We start from the raw sequence: 19,622 nt of genomic DNA, 5'->3' as shown, positions 1-19,622 counted from the left end.
TGAGCTATTAGGTGGGTATCCTTTCGCGCTCTTTATCATGAAATGGCGCAGCTGTGTATTGCCATACACTAGGGTCAGGAAATACGTTGTCTGTGATACGTATTGGTATATGCTTGTGCATTATACTTGGTATGTTTCCCCCTTTTAATCTACTGCCTGTACTGTGCAGTTCTTCTTACAGTACAGGCTACGTGCTGATAACCCATGACAACTACGCCTGCTTCCAACATGATCGATATCTTGTTGGACTGCATCTGCTTACGTATACAAGTGAGTACTCCAACCCTCGACCCGAGTTCAGCTCTATTACGACAGCATTTCGTATGATCAGCTACTGAAACCCGCCTGCCAGCACACCCGCGCCTCAGCTCTCACAAACTCAACACGCACAGCGTCCGCCGCAACAGCCATAAAGAAGTCGTGTGCGTACGGATGCAGGTACTCCCGTACTGCAAGGGTCGCACTGCACGCTGCCTCGCGTGCCTGGCATGCTTCACACGCTGCGCTATCGAATTGTACCACGGAACGTCATGACCGCACGGCGGTGACGGGAATGCGCGGGGCTGACACTGTGAGTGTAGACTAGAGCGTGACGGGTCTAGTGGGCGCCTGATGGTAGCTGGGAGGGGTGGAGGGCCGAAGCCAGCCTCCTCCGTTGATGCTGCATGACGAGCTGATTAAGTGTCAAGAGCGTGGCCGCGGCGGCAAGATGCAAGTACAGCAGCTGAGGGCTTGCTGGCACGCCATGTGTATTTGTTGCACGCGGCTTGGTGTCTGCAGTGCGACTGTGGAGGAATGCAGACTCTGTATTTCCGGACATGGGTGCGCAGCTTCTTCAGCATCGTCTGTGGTTGCGGTCCGTTCGCATGCGAATACGACAGAAGCGAGCTGGATGCCGGCATCCACAGTGGTGAGCAAGGAACCGAACCTTGCGCGGTTCTGCGCATCCATTGCTGCGGATGGGGAATGCTCAAGCTTTGCCAATTTGTTGCGCCTGCAAGATGATGGATGGCGTGAACTATGGCTGGAGCGTGACCGAGCTGACGGCTGTTCATGAGCTACCCCTCCGTAAGCCGCAGCTGTACATATAGCTCCAAGCTCTTGAGCTCTTGGAGCTCGTATGTAAAGCTCGTGCCCGACTGAAAAAATGCAGGGCTGGAGACGTCTGTAGGGCAGGAACAGTTGTAAGGCAAGCAACCACAAATAGCTATACCTTGATTCGGCAGGCGGGCACAACTCACAACGAATAGCAGCAGCTGAATATTCTCTCTCTTCGGAGGTGTTGATCCCTTAAAGCGGTAGGGCCGATGAAATCATACGGAATGGGCCTAAGCCCGTGAGGCGTGCTCTTTGTGCTGTCTGTCAGCTACCTAGCCGATAGGGCTAGATTGCTGCATGCGAGCTCGTGGTCGACCGGATGGATAAGTAGTTGCAGCCCGTCATGGTCGTGGGCCTCAGCCTTGTGCTGTTTTCCTCCTGCCCTCAGCCTGCTGTCGCTCTTCAGAATATATTCTTACCACGGACTAACCACCATGTTCGTGCTGTCGCTAACAATCTTGGCCTCGGCTTGGCTTGTTACTGCTCAGGACGGGAGCACCTATCATCCACATGGCGCATTCGCCTTTGTTCGATCCGGAGAGCGTACGCCAGAATTGGTAGGCGGCTCTCAAGTTCTGACCGCGGTGGGTGCGCAGCAAATGTACGAATTGGGGCAAAATCTGAGAACCCGTTGGATCGACGGTGACAGCAATGCTGGACTCGGTAGAGAGAACATCGCAAACATGGCAGTCGACAGGTTGAATAACGACCAAATCTCTGTCCAGACATTGGACAAGCAGTACCTGGTGTCGTCGGCGCAAGCCTTCATGCAGGGCATGTACCCACCACATGCGCTCGGCAATTCAAGTGGGTTTGGGGACTCGACAGGGTTGCTAGCGGATGGAACGACTGTCCAGGCACCTCTGAATGGATATCAATACGCGGCTGTCCAATCTTTCAACTCGTATGCGTATAATTCGATTTACATTGCTGGCAACCACAACTGCCCATATGCAAAGCTAGAAGCACTCCAGTATACAGTGTCTGACAGATTCGACAACACCAAAGCTGCTAGCCAGGCCACCTATGACGCATTGCAGACCAGCTGGTTCCAGGGCCACCTACTGGACGATCAAAGGTATGCCACATAACCTCCGCGAACACGGGAATTTGGTAGCTAACAAATCCCCAGAGATTACGATCACGCTCTCGAAATCTGGGACTACCTCTCGTACCAATACACACACAATCGCACAATCTACGAGAGGCTGACCGGGAGTCCTGTATACACTGGAGTCTACAATGCAACACGCTACCTCGCAGACGAATACGCCTGGAACTTCTGGGGCAACACAGCAGCCTCCAGAAATGACTCGGACAACCAGGCCATTGGCGGCATGACTCTGGCCGCAGAGATCCTCCATCAATTTCAGAACCTGGTGGACGATCGCAAGAACCACAGCACATCCACAGCTGGAGTATCGCAGCCTCTCACTCTCCTCTTCGGCGAGATTGATCCTATGATCAATCTTTTGAGCCTGATGCTCATGGACACCCGCGACACGAGCTTCCGCGCCATTCCTCCCTACGCGTCCGCCATGATCTTCGAGCTCTACTCCAGCGGCGATAATGGGACTTTCCCCCAAAATGACGACGACCTGTGGGTGCGCTTCTACTACCACAACGGCACCACAGACTTCAACGGTCAGCTCCTCTCGTTCCCCATGTTTAACCGCGGCCTCGACCAGACGGGTATGAAGTGGACAGACTTCAATCTCATGTTCTCGCACATCATGATGCCGACCATCCTAGAGTGGTGCACGACCTGCAGCGCACCGAGTCTGTTCTGCACCGGTGTCGACACAGACACGATCATCGTAGCCAACCCCAAAGCGCAGACAAGTAGCAACGGCGCCGTCTCACCCGTTGTTGCTGGCGTCATCGGCGCATTCGTTACGCTGGCGATTGCGGCCCTGCTCTTCGGCCTCGCCATGCTGGCAGGCGGTTTACGCTTCCACCGTGCGCAGCGCCGCCCGAAGTCCGACCTGGGCGGCTTCAAGGGCGCGAACAAACTCGCGTCTGACCCTGATCTGGCCAATCTGGCGAAGAACGGCGCCATGCCCGCTGGCGTCGCGACCGTGGCTGCAGGTACTGAAGGCCGCGCAAGACACGAGAGGGTGGGCAGTTGGGAGCTCAGGCAGAAAGAGTTTGGCGGCTGGAAGAGCGGGGATATGGGCGAGCAGTTTCCCAGTCCGAGAGAGAGCTTCGAGCGGATCGACGCTGTGGCTAGTCGACCTGTTGAGCCGCGCGAGACCGTGTAGGATGGGTAGGGAAACAGGGGAGAGGAACAGGGTACCAATCCCGAGTCCCTGTTCTTGGTCTTTGTGATGACGGAAATGATTCAACGCACTTGGGTTTACGATGGAGTTGGGACGAGACTGGATGCGCACCTTCGCTTCGAACGATCATGATACCCGGCTTCGCGCCTGTTCTGTTCTTATGGTTTACGATAGTTACGACACTCTTTGACGATACAATGGATCTGAATGACACACACATATAGTGTTCCTAGTGCAAGGGAGGAGCTTGTGCGAACCCGAGACCAACCTACCTCTTGTGATATACATGTGATAAGGCACAACGCTGCGGGTTTTGTACTAGCATGTCGCCAAACCAAGTCTGATTCTCGTAGTCTACCGCATATATGGTGCTCCGCAAGGTCTGCCCAAACCACAGTGCCGCCCTTCACCTTCACTGCACATCACCACACCACTCCACCCACTTCACCACTTGACGCAGTTATAATCTGCAATCGCACTCTAATTCTCATCAAACCAGGACACGTAGTTTAATGGTAAAACACTCACACCCCGCGACCCACACGGTTACTCCAGCCGTCTGACCGCGCCGTGACCATGGTTCACAGAATTTGGGTGTAGCGCGCCCTTACCTGCCAAACCTGCCAAACCTGCCAAGCTGCCAAAATGCCTCAGTCCCTGTAAGTAAAGACAGTAGGACCCCAGTGTGGAGAGGTACAAGGACGCTTGTACCAAGGGTGATGTGAGAGTTGTGCGTTCGATTCGCACCGTGTCCAATCTTTTTGGCGGCGTATGGTGTTTTTTTGCTGGGAGTGAAAGCAGATGTCAAGGATTGATTTTTACATCGGATAGACGGCTGTCCGTGCTGCGTATATATTGCTCTTATGGTTCTTAAGATTCATGGCTCCTGCACAGCTACCCACCCCCGACGCCCGACGACAAACACCAAAGCGGCTTCCCAAGCCCCATGTGTTACTCCTCCTTCAGATCCTCCACAAACCCAACCAACCGCTTCTTAATCACCACACCCACCAACCGTCCCGTTCCCTCCTCAGTGATGCATAAATATCGCAGCCCCAGCTTCGCAAACATCTCCACCGCGTACTCGAGCGGCGCCTCCCCGCAAATCGCCAGCGGCGTACGGTCTACAAACGGACTGAGATCTACCTCGATCCCCTCGGGCGGCGCATCCTCGACCGTGTGGCCTAGCAGGCGCACACGGTAATCCTGCTGCGACGGCGACAGCGGGATCGCGGGCGAGAGCTGCTCCAGCCCGAAGGCGAGCTCGGCCTGCGAGAGATAGCCCTGCAGCATGGGCACGGTGGAGGGTGGATGCGTCTGCACGAGCACGAGGCCGGCGTCCATGAGCCCGCGCTGGCGCAGGGCGTGGAGTTTGTGGCGCAACAGGGACGAGGGCACGGTGTTACAGGACGGGATAAGGACGGTGATGGCGTCCATTGTCTTCTTGGGTGGGACGAGAGCGCTGACTTTCAGGCCCTGCTTGCGGACGACTTGCAGCGCGACGTCGGCGTCGAGAAACGGGTGGCCGAGCACAGATTGCGCGAGGTCGTAGACGCCGTCGGCGGAGATGGCGTCGGCGACCCATTTGGCGACGAGGATTGCGACCATGTGCGGGACCACGTAGGAGAGCTCGCCTGTAAGCTCGAACATGATGACGGCGAGACTGATGGTCATGCGACTCACGCCGGCGAGGAAGGCGGCTGCGCCGACGAGCGCGAAGATGCCGGGTGAGACGTCGTTAGCTGTGTAGGGTAGGAGATAGCCGACGAGGCGACCGAAGAGTGCGCCGGCATCGAGAGCGGGGATGATGACGCCGGAGGGCACTTTGCAGCCGAATGTAATGATCGTGAGGACGAGCTTGGTAAGGGTTCCGTATGTGAGCCAGCCAACATACGCCCAGTCAGTTGCGTCGGTATGTGCTTCGTGCAAGCAGACAAAGGAGTGGGCAGATGAATCATCTTTGCAGTCGACAAGGACGTTCTTGATGATGATGTCACCTGGCTCACGAGTAAGAGGATTGGGGAACTGGAGCAGCGCGGTCGCTAGAACGACGATGCCAACCTCGAACACAGGGTTGGCCTTGATCAGAGGAATCTTGCGGAAGTGTTTGCTCCAGATGAAGTTGAGCTTGCAGAAGAGTCCCCCGAAGACGCCACCCGCCACGCCCAGCAGCATGAAGATGAAATAGTGCACCGGCTCGTATTCGGTGCCGTACTTGGTTTCAAAGAGAACAAGCTTGCCTGTACCGGTGGGATTGAGCTGCTTGAGGACGATGGCCGCCGTCAAACTGCATAAGAATGCCCGCCAGAGGACCTTCCGCGGGAAGTAGGTGCTGATCTAACAATCATTAGAAGCCGACCAAAAAACCTCGGAGGTGTACATTACCTCCTCGTAGCTGAACAACACGCCTCCTATGGGGGCACCGAAGGCTACACTCAGCCCGCTGGAGCAAGAAGCACTCAACAACTCCCGCATTTTCCTTCCGTTATCTTTGTATTTTGGGAAGAAATTGCCTACCAGATAGCCCACACACGTGGAAATGTGCACGAACTTTCTAGGTATTAGATGACGTTATTTAGTTGGATATGTGGTAGACTTACCGGTCCTTCCTTCCCAAGACACATTCCTGTGCTCACAGCAAACACGGCACCGAAAGCCTTTACGACAAGCACACGGAAAGAAAGGAACGACGGAATAGAGAAGCCGCTCAAGATGGTCTTGATTTCTGGGATACCACTGCCAGCAGCCATATACATGACCTTGCCTCCTCCCTCAGAAGGTGCTGGCGTAGGGATACCTCCGTTCAACGTACGAGAGTCGTCAGGTTTCGCGGCGTGCGGTGAGGAAGGCGGCTCACTCGGGACTTCCGCAGAGGGCAACCGGCTTCTCGTCAACATGGTCGCACTGGAGCTAATGGTTCCAAAGACAAGTGCTAGAGCGACGTAGACCGCAAAGCTCCGGGCGTAATCATCTGACCAGGCGTGCCACTCACTGCAGCTTGGCTCCACACTGCCTTCTCCAGTAAACATGCGAAGCTTCGGCGTGGATATCTGGGATGCGCTCTGCCGACAACAGTTCTCTCGGCTCTTCCAGGGGCTGGTACTGCAGTAGCCCATCTTCCAGTCTGCAACTGTAGCGACGGCGACATCGACAATGAAAGCGACCAGAGCCGTCAGAGCGCCGATCAGAACCACAGCTATCCATCCCGAGCACGCGTCGAGCTGCGCGATAAGCTTGTAGCGCAGACTATACAAGGAATTGATTTGACGGAAGCGATACGAGTCTTTGACCTGTGCATATTAGCACGCCACCGACGAGTTCCGTCACAAAAAGGCAATCCGTACGAGATCATGGAGCCAGTCAATCGTGGTATAATCATTGTATGGCAGGCGTTCGCCCACCGTGCTGTCAACTAGTTGCTGTTCTTCCTTGGACAACGTCGAGGATATCGTAGAAGCCGATTCCACGTCCTGCTCATGCTGTAGTTGCGATAATCGAGGGTCATGCAGAAGTGGCGTCTGTTCACTGGCTGCTTCAGGGTGCGAGGGCATAGCTCAGCTTTGCTGCGGGGAGGCAGCGTAGAACAGACCGGGACATGATTGCGAGCTGGCCGGTAGATATGGCCTGGAGATACAAAGACATGTGTATGCACAGTGACGCGACCGTATCTCTGTACGTCTCGCTTATCAACCGCTGATCGCGATTCTGCTGGGCTCAAAGCTGGGGAAGCTTGTCCCATCATGGAGTGTCGTGTGGAGAGATAAGGACCCGTGGGGAGGTGTCGAGATCTTGATGTGATAGGCGCAAATCGCTACACAACGCTAGCCACATTGGCGTGTTATCGGCGTAGCACCACGCTTCTGCGGTCAAAGGTGTAGCAATGCGACTGCGGATGATTGTACTCGTGATGATTAAAGCATCTTCGAGAACACATTTCTGCTTACTGTCAACGCGTGTGGTCCGTAATTGGGTCAGAAGGGGTATTGGAAACAGCATGAGATACAATCAGAGCTATAGAACCATATCTTTACAGACGTAACGTGCGTGGAGAACATGCGCGCTCTGATGTCCAGACCAGATGCGCCAAATGACCAAGTCGCGTTGTAGAAAGCTGACTGAACCGCCGTCTAGACCAATGTACATTGATGTTACCACATGCGAGCGCCAGTTCAATCCGTCCCACCATCCGTCCGCGAGATATTAGGGAGTCAAGGAAAAGTCGTGCAAGGAAAGTAGTAGTCGAAGCTGCTTAAACGAACCTACGCCTTGGTCTGTGCAGCCATCTCGTTGGCATACCTCTGCTTATCGGCTGAAGCTATGTCCTCGAATCGCTATTGTGTCACATTAGCTTCAGCTTCTTGTGCGTACTTATAGAAACAACATACCTGCTTCTCGCTGGCGCTGAGCGCCTTCCACTCCTCAGACAAAAGCTTGGACACCTGAGGAAGCAGCAGGCCCTTGAAATCCGAGGACGGCGATCGCTCAACATTGAAGGCTGTCCACGCAGACACGGGGCGTTTCACAGCGCGCTCGTCTACGATAGACTGGCAGTGTGCCGGGATGCCGGGGGTCTTGCGTGTTGCTGATAATGTTCTCCTGAGCCGAGCGCGCGCATTGTTGGCAATACGGATCTGGTCGGGCGTATGGGATAGTACCCATTTCTTGTACTCGGCCGCACGGGCTTCATTGGCTTCAGCGGCCTGGTGATTCCAGTTCTGTTTGAGACGTCAGTGATTTGCTCGCGACTGGTGTGGAGGAACATGCCTCGCGCTCAGCAGGCGTGATTGCAGCCCAGCTTTTGGTGGAGTCAGTAAAGTCGGGTTTCCCGCCTTCCTTGTGGGCGGTCTTCACTCTCTCAGCGAAAAACAAGTTGTAGGCTGAGATCGGATTGCGGGTGACAGGCTCTCTCAGCGCGAGCTTCTTCAGCTCGCGGATGAGCGCCTTCTCCTTCTCCTCTGCTGTAAGCACCTTCTTGGCCCTCTTGACAGGCTTCTTCGGGACAGCCTTCTTCTTGGTCTTCTTTGGCGCGGCCTTCTTCGCGGCAGGTTTCTTTGCGGCAGTCTTCTTAGCAGTAGTCTTCTTCGCAGCAGTTTTCTTCACAGCAGGCTTCTTTGAAGAGGTGGTCTTCGTCACCGACTGCCCCGCGGCAGCCTTCGCCTTAACGGCCTTCTTGACCGGTTCGGCGGGGTCCTTGGTGGCGTAGGAGCGGACCTGGAGCTGCGACGCGTGCAATAGCGTGCGAATGGGCAGGGCGTAGCCGGCACGCGCAGTCTGGACGAGACACGCGAGCTTGGGCAGGCTGGGTGCAGCTTGTTTGGGTGTCTCAGCCGCCAAACGGCAGAGCGCGCCACGGGCCAGCATCGCAGAAATGTGTGGTCGCGTCGACGTGTGTGTTGTCTCACGGAGGGTCTGACCGGCGGCGGCTGCGCGCTTGGCGGGCAATTGGATGGGCGCTGTGGGGGATGGTGGTGTCGTGGTCCGGATTCGGACGCGAGAGAGCTTCCAAGGCGGGTGGTTGGTGGCCCTTGCATAAGCGGAGACACGATCGACGGGACGTCAACAGCCAAGCCAAGCGAGGAGTCAATTACTGACACAACGCTATTGGTGCGACGCCACGGGGCGAGGAGACGAATCATGCACGACTTCTCAATTGCAAGCAAATGTAATTAAAACGCCGCCCAAAACAGCTCTACATGATGTATGTACAAAACAAACGCGTCCGCCTTTTGCCAGAGAGTCTAGATCCACATAGATCAAGCGAACTTTTGGACACGGCCGTTGTGGCCGCTGAGGGGCGATGCGAGAAGGATCAGGTCGCGTCAACTAGGCGACTTTGTAGCTGTTGTGAAGTTAGCGGTGCACGTGACAATACACATGGGCGGCGTCTTACCTCCAGGGGTGGTCCTCGTCACCGTACTGGATGGCCTCCATCCACTCCTTCATCTGCAGCGCAATTGGTCCAGCCTCAACGTGGTCTTCAAGACCGCAGTCGACGAGGCGGCCCTTCCAGCTGATCTTGCGCACAGGGCTGACAATTGCGGCGGTGCCAGCACCAAAGACCTCCATCATGCGGCCCTCGTCGGACGCGTCAGCAATCTCCTTCATGGTGAACTTCTTCTCGAGGATGCTCCAGCCCTTGGGCTCCAAGCGCTCCCTCGCAAGAGCCAGGATCGAGTCGCGCGTAACGCCCTCGAGAATGGTTCCGTCGAGTGGTGCGGTGAGCAGCTCGGGCTTGCCAGTCTCCTTGTTCTTGATGGCGGCGAACAGGTTCATGGTGCCCACCTCGGTGATGTGCTCCTCCTCGCCAAACAGCCAGAGGTTCTGGTGGAACCCGCGGCTGGCGGCCTGCATCTGCGGCACAATGCATGGCGCGTAGTTGGCGCCGAGCTTCTTGTCTCCGACACCGCCAGGCCATGCGCGCACAGCGTAGTCGGTAGCCTCCAGCGACACGGCCTTGAAGCCGGTGGGGTAGTATGGGCCGACGGGCGACGCGATAACGTAGAGGAGCGCGGATGCAGGCGGGCCCACGCCAAGGGTGCGCTGGGTTCCAATCATGGTGGGGCGCAGGTAGAGTGAGTATCCACGGGCGCTGTAGCATGGTCAGCTTCCTTTTCGCCCGTACCACGACTGCTGTAGCTTACTCGGGGATGAAGCGTGCGTCCTCTTTGACAAACTTGCCAATCAGCTCCATGAGCGCATCGGGGTCGAAGTTGGGCAATGCAATGCGAGCCGACGACTTGTTCAGACGCGCCATGTTCTTGTCTGGCCTAAACAGCCTGATGTTTCCGCTCTTGTCCTTGTACGCCTTCATGCCCTCGAAGCACTCGAACGCATAGTGGAACACGCATGTCGCCGGGTCGAGGCTCAGGTTCTGGTACGGTGTGATACGCGCTGGTAGCCATCCTTCTGCCGCTGTCCATTCGAGCGAGAGCATGTGATCTGTGGTCTTTGCTTAGCCACCTACGTCGTTGATACACCATTCGTAGCTTCTACCTGTGAAGTTGCGACCGAAAATGAGATCCGCCGGGGGCAGCAAGTCCTTCGGCGAGGTCGTCCTTGTGATGCTGAGCTTAGTCGGGTCGATATCCTGGATCTTGTTGCCGACAGAGGCATCAGCGTGGATGCTGTACGGCCGCTGGGTCCGACATCGCAGCGATGCGCTGAGCGGTGCAGCTGTTGAGCGGAAGGCACAATTGGAGAGCGACGAAAGCAAACGCGACGATCGTTGCTGCAACATGGTGATGTGAGTGCTGCAGGACTGGGGAACAAAGTGTGGGGATTAAGAATGGCGGTCGCGGTGACTGTCCTCGAAATCTTGCAGGGTTCATCAACCGACAGTGACCGCTTCGGCTTTTTGTTGCCGCTAACGGCCCTCGAATCATTGGTCCTTCATCAGCATCCCTCCGATCTCCGCAGCTTGTAGGGCGCGTCTGAGCAACCCTGATAACGGATAGCTGAGGGTATTCACGTCAGGGCCTCTGCACAGGAGAACGTTACACTTTCGGAGATTGGCCTGACTATGTCCGTGAACCAGCCACACGACATGTGCCACCATGCTGTAGTCACAATCATCGAACAATATGAACAGCGCTCGAAAACCCCTCGTGAAGGCTTTCGAGGCGCGCATTCACCGACAGATGACGATGATTGAGTTCATCTCTATCAGCCGTGATAATTCGACCTTTGACTATCGCCATCTTGTTGCAGACAGGAGGTATTCTAAACATTATAATAAACAATCGAGGTACCACTATTAGCGGTGCTGTAGACAAAACTATGGTATCATTCGAAACGACAGAAGGTCGCGATTTATGACGGAATCAGTTGTTTGGCGTTCGTCATTCACTCTCGCGACGACTCCTCTGCTACAGCAGCAGCCGGCTTAGGGAATGTCGGCGCATAAGCACTCTTCTCCCTGATCTTCGCCCCCTTCATGTAGAACCATACATCAATTGTGAGCTGGGCACTTCTTCTGGTGTGCCTTCAGGCCGTCCGGGTCCTTAATCTTGTATCCGGTTGGACAGCCCTTGCAGTGGAGGTCTGGTGCAGTACCATTCTTCCCATACTTCGCCTTCCTGTTTGCCCTGCGCGCTGCCTTGCCCTTCTCTGATGTCTTGTACTTCTTCTGGACGGCTTTGCTCTTCTCAGTTCTGTTGTACTTGTGACGGGACTTCTTGTTGGATTCTGACGAGTTCTCTTTCTTCTTTTGCATTTTCCCTTTTTCTCCTGCATAGTACCTGCGCTTCTTCTCCTTTCCTTTCTCTGATCGATCAAAAGCTCTCTGATACTCTCTGCCCTTGTCTGTACGCTTCCACACTTTCATGTAGGCATTGAAATTCTCTCTCTTGGACGCTCTCCAATCTCTCTGCATCTCGGGGCAGTTGAAGGTATCAAGGACAAAGGGCGGCAGGACCTCATAAAGAGGAGAATGGCCGCAGAGACCGCTGTAAGGAAGTTTGCTCTGGTCCCATAGAGAGCAGCCAGTGATACTGCCCATAGTTCTCGCCTTGAAGAACCACATCTTTGAAGTGAACATGCCTTCCACAAGGATCAGTAAGGCTCTCAAGTACTGAAAATCTAGGGCATCTCCTGGAATCTCCGCGGCAGCAAGGACTGACTTCCCAGCCCAAGAGTAGCCTTGGTTGAACAACTCGACAACATTGGCTGGCATAGTGATCGTGCTCTTGCCGTAGTTGAAGTAGGCCTCGTATTGTTCTAGTCGTCTTGTTCCACCATCTGCATTAGTCCCAGATCCGCAATAGACATGCGAGACAATGTCAGAGTCCTTCTCGAAGAACTGAAGGTAGACAACCCAGTCTGAAGTCCTGTTGAGAGAGTCCAGAGAGATTGAGCAGTTGAGCAGATCATCGATTGAAGGAGGTTCAGGAGATTGCAGGAGGTCGAGGGAACCGGGAGCGAAGTCCAGAGAAAAGTAGGAGAGAGCCTGAAGAACAGTTGTCTCGTCATGGTACATGTGACGAAGAAGGCCAGTAGCAGAAGCATCCACCTCAAGGACAGAGAAGATATGTTGAGCGATCGCTGCATATTCTGAGGCAACCATAGCGAAGTGCTGACTCGAGAGAGTGTGTGGCTTCAGGGTGAGGCGGCATGTGTCAAGAGCTGTTGAGGCATGACGTGAGCCAGGCACCAAACCTCTGGTGAGGAAGGCACTCGAGGAAGGAAGGAGCCCCCAACCCCTCGACCCTTGACTCACCACAGAACACCATATCTGGCGCACGCAGAGTGGGAGTGCAGCGCCGCACAAACTGCACAGGAAACTGTAGGCGGTAATGGCTGAGGCAGCGAACATCGGACACGCATCGACCAGGTAGTTGAGCGCTTGCAGCCAGACGGCCAAGGGACCAAAGCTGGTGAGGCTGCCAGAGACAGTGGGGACTGGAGATTGTCAGTAGACTTCCGACTATTCGAGTGGGCCTCTGGTGACCTACTTATCCAGTGAATGTTGGGGTTTATCCTGTCCATCCAAACCAGAACAGGCCAACTGCAAAGCATGCACCCTCGAAAATGACTTCTGGCAGACGCCACTCGGGAATGAGTATGTTGTTGTTCGCGGCAAGCTTCTTGTGGTATATTGGCTGGCGCAAAAAGATCCATGTACCAGCAAGAAGCTGGCCTGCAACCATGCTAAAGAACGGAAGGCTTCCAACACCCAGGGTTGTAACACAAACACCTTAGAAAGCCAATGGGTACGCCGTGAGGAATAGCCAAACCAAGTTGCCATTTTCTGGCTGTCGAGCGCTCATAGTGTAGCGCATTGCGCTCGGCGGCCAGCATCTTGAATGGAATGAAAATGTTCTTTTCGACGACCTGTTCGGAATCTATCTCTTGCTCGGCGCGGCTGTTCCAATTGCTAGTCTGGCGGCGAAACTGAAAGGCTTTTGAGATGAGGATCTGAGGCAGGAACAAGTCAGAGAGGAATTGCTGGCTGAAATCAATGCAGAAGAAGCGTGCCGGGTATGCAACGTGACGTGTCCAATGGCAGCTGAGGTAAGAGAAGACGGTAGGCAGCAATACAAGCACGGCAGCAGGGCAGGTAAAAGAGAACCCGACAGCAATGCAGGCAAAGAATCAAGTCAAAGTGAGAGAGCTCGCAGAGAAGACGGTGATGGCCATTCCACGTGTGCGGTTGTCGAACATGTCGGAGAAGACGGCGGCAACACAGGTAAGCGGACATGCTCCAAAAAAACCAGCAAAGAATCGGCAAATGAGGAGTGTCTGTAGATCCTTTGAGACTGCAACAGAAATATTGAAGATGGAGAACCCGAAGGAGGCAATAACAAGCGGAAGTCGGCGGCCCTTCAACTCCGAAAACGGCGCCCTGCAGCTCAGTCAGTATGATGTAATGCTCGGTATGATCGTAGAAGCCCACCATAGGATGGGTCCAGTGGCAAAGCCAAGTACGTAGAGTGAAGTCGCCAGTGTTGCAACAACTGAGCCCACTCCGTAGATCTGCGCTATCGCTCCAGTAGCACTTGAGATAATGCTCGAACCAAAAGCCGCCGTAAGCGTAGTAAAGCCAAGCATAGCAGCAGTAGCAAGCTTCTTCTTCAACGGCCAGTTCTGCGCATGGAGAGGATCGTCGTGTCCATCGAATTCTACCACGTAGGCGTCGCGGTCCGGCAGCTGTGGTGGATATGGCTTGCCGGCTCCAAAGGCTGGCAACGGCTTCCTACTCGTTCTACTTCGTAAGCTGGCACCTACAGTTCCAGAGTGCTGTGAGCGCTGGGTGTGGATTCGGCTCAGTGCCGTCTCATGGCGCTCAAGCTCTGTGCCAGTGTCACGTTGTGTAGGGACACGGGACATGGCGGCATCGCGTTCGACATCTGATGCTTCTGACGATGATGTCGAGGCGCTCGATGCTGTAAATGTTCGCGCAACTGGCTCATGCCTTTCTTCTTTCTCGGCGTCCGTGGCTGAGGCTGAGGCCCCGAAACGGTCCCGGCTGGCATCCGTCTCTGCTCGCTCGATGAGCTTGTCGACATTATTCTCTGGCATGTTAAGTATTCTGCGTCGCAAGCAGTGTGCTCCAGTGATCAGTCTTCAGCTAGACAAAGAAGTCTTGACACAAGGGTGTAACTAGTAATATATGCTTCTGACAGCTCCGTGAACCCGGTTAACTCCAGGGCTAGCGGGTGTCCGCGCTTCTGTTCGGGCACCAGGGAAATGCGATGGTGGGTCAGTCGTAACTTCCAGGAGGCGATCGTTCGAGATTCTGCAATCGAGAACGCAGAGAAAGCCACGACTGGATTCCATCAAAGCGAATGAAACTATATCGTCGCGAACATTCTGAGTGAACGGTGATGCTCACTTACGCAGCAGAGAGAATGACGTCGTCAAGCACAGGTTAAGCTTCTTTACAGGGGTTAAGCTCAGCTCGGTCAGAACGGCCTGCTTCCGCGGGGAGCCACAAGGAGCGAGGCCGAGAACTACAGGCTCCACCAGTACCGGATTTAATGAGCAATCTGCTTTCTCTTGTATGTTATGTAATCGTCAAATTCCCAAGATCTGAGAATCAACTATGTGGCCGTCTGCGAGACGATAAAGTTGATGCGCTGTGACATGTACGACGTTGGAACGATGCCCTGTCAATACATTTTCAGCCTTTACACCTACCTCTACAGAACACCTCATTGAGCTGTCGCTCTTGGCGAACACACGTTCGGCGCTAGATTCTGGCATAGGTAGTCCAGCATTCAGTGCCGTGGCGAAGAACAATGTAATTCAGTGTCGGCTACTGTCCTCGTACAAGTGTCTATCCAGTTCGCCCAGCAGTTCACTAAAGACGTATAACTCTTTCCTTCGGGCTGCCTTTCGGGCTTCCCTTCGGGCCCTTCGGGTAGCACTCGGCCCAATATCTGTGCTCAAATACTCAAACTCTCCTCGCAAATCATTGTCGAAAAATCGTGACACGGGAGTGTTGAACATGAATATCACGGCAATGCATGGAATAGTTCAATGGTGGGTGTCTCTGCAGAGCAGAGAAGACTGACATCTTTGTCAAGTCGTGATTTTGTTCTGTCGTCTAGCGGCGCTCATAAAGACGTCAAACCGTGATCGTGCCCAACCTTCTCATCATAAATGTCATAACAGCAGACTTTCGTCTACAACTTCTGCATGGCAACAATGTCGGTGGACTGGACGTGGTCCTCGAACTCCTCGATCTTCTGCTGGAGCTCGTCGAGAGAGACCTTGTCGTCCTCAACAACCAAGTTAATCTGGAGCTTCTTGATACCGAAACCAACAGCGACCAGCTGGGAGGCACCCCAGACAAGACCGTCCTGCTCGATGGACAGAACGTTGGCCTTGAGCTCATCCATGTTTGTCTCGTCATCTGTACTTTGTCAATTTCTGCTGGTCTCGCGGTTGGGTTGTAAACTTACCCCAGGGCTTAACGTCCATGGTGACGATAGACTTGGCGGCAGGCTTTACCTTGCCAGCCTTCTTCTTGTTGTACTCGGCAAGACGCTCGGCCTTGAGCGCCTCGGCCGCCTCATCAACCTCATCGTCAGAGCCGAACAGGTCGACCTCGTCGTCATCCTCCTCAGCCTCCTTCTCGGGGGCCTGGGCGGGGTTGACAGTGAGCTCGCTGGACTCGGGGCCGTAGGCGGTGGCCTCCTTGGTTGGGTCACCGGGGAGGGTATCGAACTCGCCCTCGAAGGTGAGGATGTGGTTGTACCACCTCCAGGCGTAAGGGAACTTCTCGGGGGCAGGGATCTGCTTGATCTGCTGGAAGACCTTGACGTCGGCCTGCGACGGGGTGTAGCTAGTAATCGTCAGACTATGACTCCACCAGATGAAGAGTAGACGACTAGCAAGAACGTGGGGTATATCAGAGTTGCGACAAGCGCTGTGGTTTTGTATTCAGATAGCGGGGTCTTAAGCCGCCTCATTAACACGGACCAAATGTTCTCATCATGAAAGAAAGTTTGAAAGAAATGTTGTGGTGCGGCGAAAACAACACCAAGGAGCATGGTGGGGTAGCAACTTACCTAACGATGTAGCTGCGGGTCTTGACCCAGTTGTTCAGGAGGGTAAGACCTGCGTCGGAAACAAGATCGGTAAAGCCCATGTTTGCGATTGAGGGTGAGTTGTGGAAAGGAGGATATGCAGTCGCGTTGGTGTCGTGGAGGAAGGGGGGCAGCCAGAGTTTTTGGTGCAAGATTGGGCGCTAAGGATTTTGCGAGATGCCAAGGTGGGGCCAGACGCACGTGCTTTCGTGTCTTACCTGAGCGCCTCAAGCGCACCTCCGTGAGTCAACATTCGAGCCAACTACTGCCTCTACACTTTTATTGCATTCTCTTGGTAGCTCTATGACTGCTGTAATCGGTAATTTGCTTTGGGGCTGTCGCGAAGCGTCGAGCAACGTCGTAGAAGATCGTCGAACGATCGCGGAGCTTCGAGCTCAAGCAGCGTCCGCGCGCCATGGATTAAGAATATAATCATGCATCTTCGCTCCATCTCTCCATTCACGACTTTCCGTACTGCTGCATAGACTATTGCACATCATCATGCTGACCAGCAGAGCGCGTGTCGCCGCAAGGCGCATGACATCCATCCCTCGACCTGCCATCCGCCCTTCGCCACTATGTTGTTCACCGGCGACGCGATTAACACAGCTATCCAACATACCCCGATCGATTGGTGCAACCAGAGCATATGCAAGCGGCCGGCCGCATCCTCCAGGTGGGACTCATCGCATGAATCTAAGTCCCGACCCCGAAAAGGCTGCACTTGAGGAATTTGGCGTCGACCTCACAGAACGAGCGCGGAACGGAAAGCTTGACCCAGTCATCGGCAGAGACAGCGAAATTCAACGGACGATACAGATCCTCTCGAGACGAACAAAAAACAATCCTGTTGTAATCGGACAAGCTGGCACAGGCAAGACAGCTATCATGGAAGGGCTGGCGCAACGCATCGTCAAGGGCGACGTACCTGAGTCAATCAAGAACAAGCGCGTTATAAGCCTCGATCTTGGTTCTCTGATTGCCGGCGCAAAGTTCCGTGGTGATTTTGAAGAACGTTTGAAGAGGGTCTTGAAGGAGGTTGAAGAAGCGCAGAAGGGTGTTATCCTATTTGTCGACGAGCTTCATACACTGCTTGGTTTGGGCAAGGCTGAAGGTAGTATTGATGCCAGTAACCTGCTGAAGCCAGCCCTTTCCCGGGGCGAGCTCCAGCTATGCGGCGCGACCACTCTTAATGAGTATCGACAAATCGAGAAAGATGCGGCATTGGCTCGACGTTTCCAACCCATCCTTGTCGGCGAACCCACTGTACAAGATACTATCTCTATTCTGCGGGGAATCAAGGAGCGCTACGAAGTTCATCACGGAGTCAGAATTACCGACCCAGCCTTGGTAGCCGCTGCGACATACAGCAACCGCTATATCACAGACCGCTTTCTGCCCGACAAAGCCATTGATTTGGTAGATGAGGCCGCGAGTGCTCTCCGCCTCCAACAGGAAAGCAAGCCAGACGCAATTCAAGAGCTTGACCGCCAGATCATGACGATCCAGATTGAGCTCGAGTCGCTGCGCAAGGAGACCGACATTACTAGCAAGGAGAGACGCGAACGTCTAGAAGAAACATTAAAGCAGAAGCAGGCTGACGTAAAAGTGCTTACCGAGAAGTGGGAGAAGGAACGTGCTGAGCTCGATGCGATCAAAAATGTCCAAGAAGATCTCGAGAAGGCCAAAGTAGAGCTTGAACAAGCTCGTCTCGATGGCGACTTTGCCAAGGCCGGGCGACTGCAGTACAGTACGATCCCTGAGCTCAAAAAGACGTTACCAAACGATGACGAGGTTGCCGGGGGCGGTCGACCCGACTCGCTACTGCACGACTCTGTTACCGCCGACGATATCGCCTCAGTGGTCTCTCGGACTACTGGCATTCCCCTATCTAAACTCAACGCTGGTGATATGGAGAAGCTCGTGCATATGGAGGATACGTTACGCCAGTTTGTCAAGGGACAGGACGAAGCTCTCACAGCTGTAGCCAACGCTATTCGCATGCAGAGGGCTGGTTTATCAGGAGAGAACAGGCCAATCGCATCCTTCATGATGCTAGGCCCTACTGGTGTGGGCAAGACGGAGGTGTGCAAAAGACTAGCGGAGTATCTGTTCAGCACCCCTCAAGCCGTACTTCGGTTTGACATGAGCGAGTTCAGCGAAAAGCATACCGTATCTCGTCTCATTGGTTCCCCTGCTGGTTCGTATTCGTCCCTTTACCCCTCTTTCCAAGGCACCTAGCTAACTTGTAAATAGGATACGTCGGTTATGAAGACGCTGGCCAACTTACAGAAGCGGTACGACGGAAGCCTTACGCCGTTCTCTTGTTTGATGAGTTCGAGAAGGCCCATAAGGACATCTCAACGCTGCTCCTCCAGGTGCTTGATGAAGGCTTTTTGACCGATGCGCAAGGCCATAAGATCGACTTCCGGAACACAATCATCGTCATGACATCCAATCTTGGAGCAGATATTATCGTTGGGGACAACGTCGTCGATTCATCTGGTAAAGACTCGAGCGAGATCTCGCCTGAGGTCCGTGATGCAGTCATGGCCGTCACACAGTCCCACTACGCACCGGAATTCATCAATCGTCTCGATGAATTTATCATCTTCCGTCGCCTGTCTCGCGAAGCTTTGCGTGACATCGTTGATATTAGATTGAAAGAACTTCAGCAGCGACTGGAAGATCGTAGGATCGTGCTAGATTGTTCAGACGAAGTGAAACAATGGCTCTGCGACCGAGGCTACGATCCGAGATTCGGCGCTCGTCCATTGAACAGACTCATTGCTAAGGAGGTCGGCAACGGCCTTGCAGACAAGATCATCAGAGGAGAGGTCCGAAGCGGTGATACTGCCACAGTCACTATTCGCGAGGATGGGTCTGGCCTTATCGTGCGAACGGCATCCTGAAACCGAGACTTTTATGGCAACACGACTGTAACGCGATGTTGTTCTGCGCCTTGCTCGTATATTATGTAAAATCACTGTATAGTAGGTAGATATCTTCTTTGTCAACGATACCAATGCATTGTTGGTTTTTCTCCTGTTGAATTGTCTTTCAGTATGGCATTGTGAAAAAGTGTTGGGTGATCTTGCTGGTGAATGGAGGGCGCCCTCACACGTGGTAATGTGACTTCCTTTTCCGGTAGCTCCGTTCATCATCTCTCTCACCACAACTGACATCGGGACACGCACAGTCGCAGATCACGCGTGCA

At 54.2% G+C, this 19,622-nt stretch overlaps 7 protein-coding genes across 7 annotated transcripts; 2 read left to right on the top strand and 5 right to left on the bottom strand.

Annotated features, from left to right (window-relative positions):
• The first annotated feature begins 1,419 nt into the window (after positions 1-1,419).
• Positions 1,420-3,650, top strand: C7974DRAFT_367129 (histidine phosphatase superfamily). Its single transcript, XM_046139864.1, has 2 exons — positions 1,420-2,176; positions 2,231-3,650. Exons 1-2 carry the CDS (start codon positions 1,533-1,535, stop codon positions 3,357-3,359), a joined length of 1,773 nt encoding a protein of 590 aa, XP_045992713.1. The 5' UTR covers positions 1,420-1,532; the 3' UTR covers positions 3,360-3,650.
• A 528-nt stretch (positions 3,651-4,178) lies between these two features.
• C7974DRAFT_403214 (chloride channel-like protein 3) lies at positions 4,179-7,130 on the bottom strand. The gene is made up of 4 exons (XM_046142805.1): positions 6,722-7,130; positions 5,978-6,667; positions 5,763-5,927; positions 4,179-5,714 (listed from the first exon to the last, which is right to left on the bottom strand). The coding sequence occupies exons 1-4, from the start codon at positions 6,926-6,928 to the stop codon at positions 4,329-4,331; spliced, it is 2,448 nt and encodes an 815-aa protein (XP_045992712.1). The 5' UTR covers positions 6,929-7,130; the 3' UTR covers positions 4,179-4,328.
• Positions 7,131-7,359: 229 nt separating this feature from the next.
• On the bottom strand, positions 7,360-8,877 carry C7974DRAFT_403213 (uncharacterized protein). The gene is made up of 3 exons (XM_046142804.1): positions 8,142-8,877; positions 7,763-8,092; positions 7,360-7,708 (listed from the first exon to the last, which is right to left on the bottom strand). Exons 1-3 carry the CDS (start codon positions 8,736-8,738, stop codon positions 7,637-7,639), a joined length of 999 nt encoding a protein of 332 aa, XP_045992711.1. The 5' UTR covers positions 8,739-8,877; the 3' UTR covers positions 7,360-7,636.
• Positions 8,878-9,020: 143 nt separating this feature from the next.
• C7974DRAFT_403211 (aminotransferase) lies at positions 9,021-10,760 on the bottom strand. Its single transcript, XM_046142803.1, has 4 exons — positions 10,371-10,760; positions 10,019-10,316; positions 9,268-9,966; positions 9,021-9,216 (listed from the first exon to the last, which is right to left on the bottom strand). The coding sequence occupies exons 1-4, from the start codon at positions 10,612-10,614 to the stop codon at positions 9,201-9,203; spliced, it is 1,257 nt and encodes a 418-aa protein (XP_045992710.1). The 5' UTR covers positions 10,615-10,760; the 3' UTR covers positions 9,021-9,200.
• A 1,394-nt stretch (positions 10,761-12,154) lies between these two features.
• On the bottom strand, positions 12,155-14,393 carry C7974DRAFT_436994 (major facilitator superfamily; the record flags this gene model as incomplete). Its single annotated transcript, XM_046145162.1, has 6 exons — positions 12,155-12,202; positions 12,592-12,773; positions 12,895-13,068; positions 13,109-13,319; positions 13,500-13,716; positions 13,768-14,393. The coding sequence occupies 6 exons, from the start codon at positions 14,391-14,393 to the stop codon at positions 12,155-12,157; spliced, it is 1,458 nt and encodes a 485-aa protein (XP_045992709.1).
• A 1,106-nt stretch (positions 14,394-15,499) lies between these two features.
• C7974DRAFT_417274 (elongation factor 1 beta subunit) lies at positions 15,500-16,467 on the bottom strand (the record flags this gene model as incomplete). Its single annotated transcript, XM_046144059.1, has 3 exons — positions 15,500-15,729; positions 15,779-16,161; positions 16,388-16,467. The coding sequence occupies 3 exons, from the start codon at positions 16,465-16,467 to the stop codon at positions 15,500-15,502; spliced, it is 693 nt and encodes a 230-aa protein (XP_045992708.1).
• A 69-nt stretch (positions 16,468-16,536) lies between these two features.
• Positions 16,537-19,532, top strand: C7974DRAFT_343932 (heat shock protein 78). The gene is made up of 2 exons (XM_046139325.1): positions 16,537-18,605; positions 18,662-19,532. Exons 1-2 carry the CDS (start codon positions 16,907-16,909, stop codon positions 19,315-19,317), a joined length of 2,355 nt encoding a protein of 784 aa, XP_045992707.1. The 5' UTR covers positions 16,537-16,906; the 3' UTR covers positions 19,318-19,532.
• Positions 19,533-19,622: the final 90 nt, after the last annotated feature.

Source organism: Boeremia exigua (assembly GCF_020726555.1).
Source record: "Boeremia exigua strain MPI-SDFR-AT-0100 chromosome Unknown C7974scaffold_12, whole genome shotgun sequence".
In the NCBI taxonomy this organism is placed as follows: domain Eukaryota; kingdom Fungi; phylum Ascomycota; class Dothideomycetes; order Pleosporales; family Didymellaceae; genus Boeremia; species Boeremia exigua.
The sequence above is the reverse complement of the archived record's forward strand: the minus strand, read 5'-3'. Positions and strand labels throughout refer to the sequence as shown.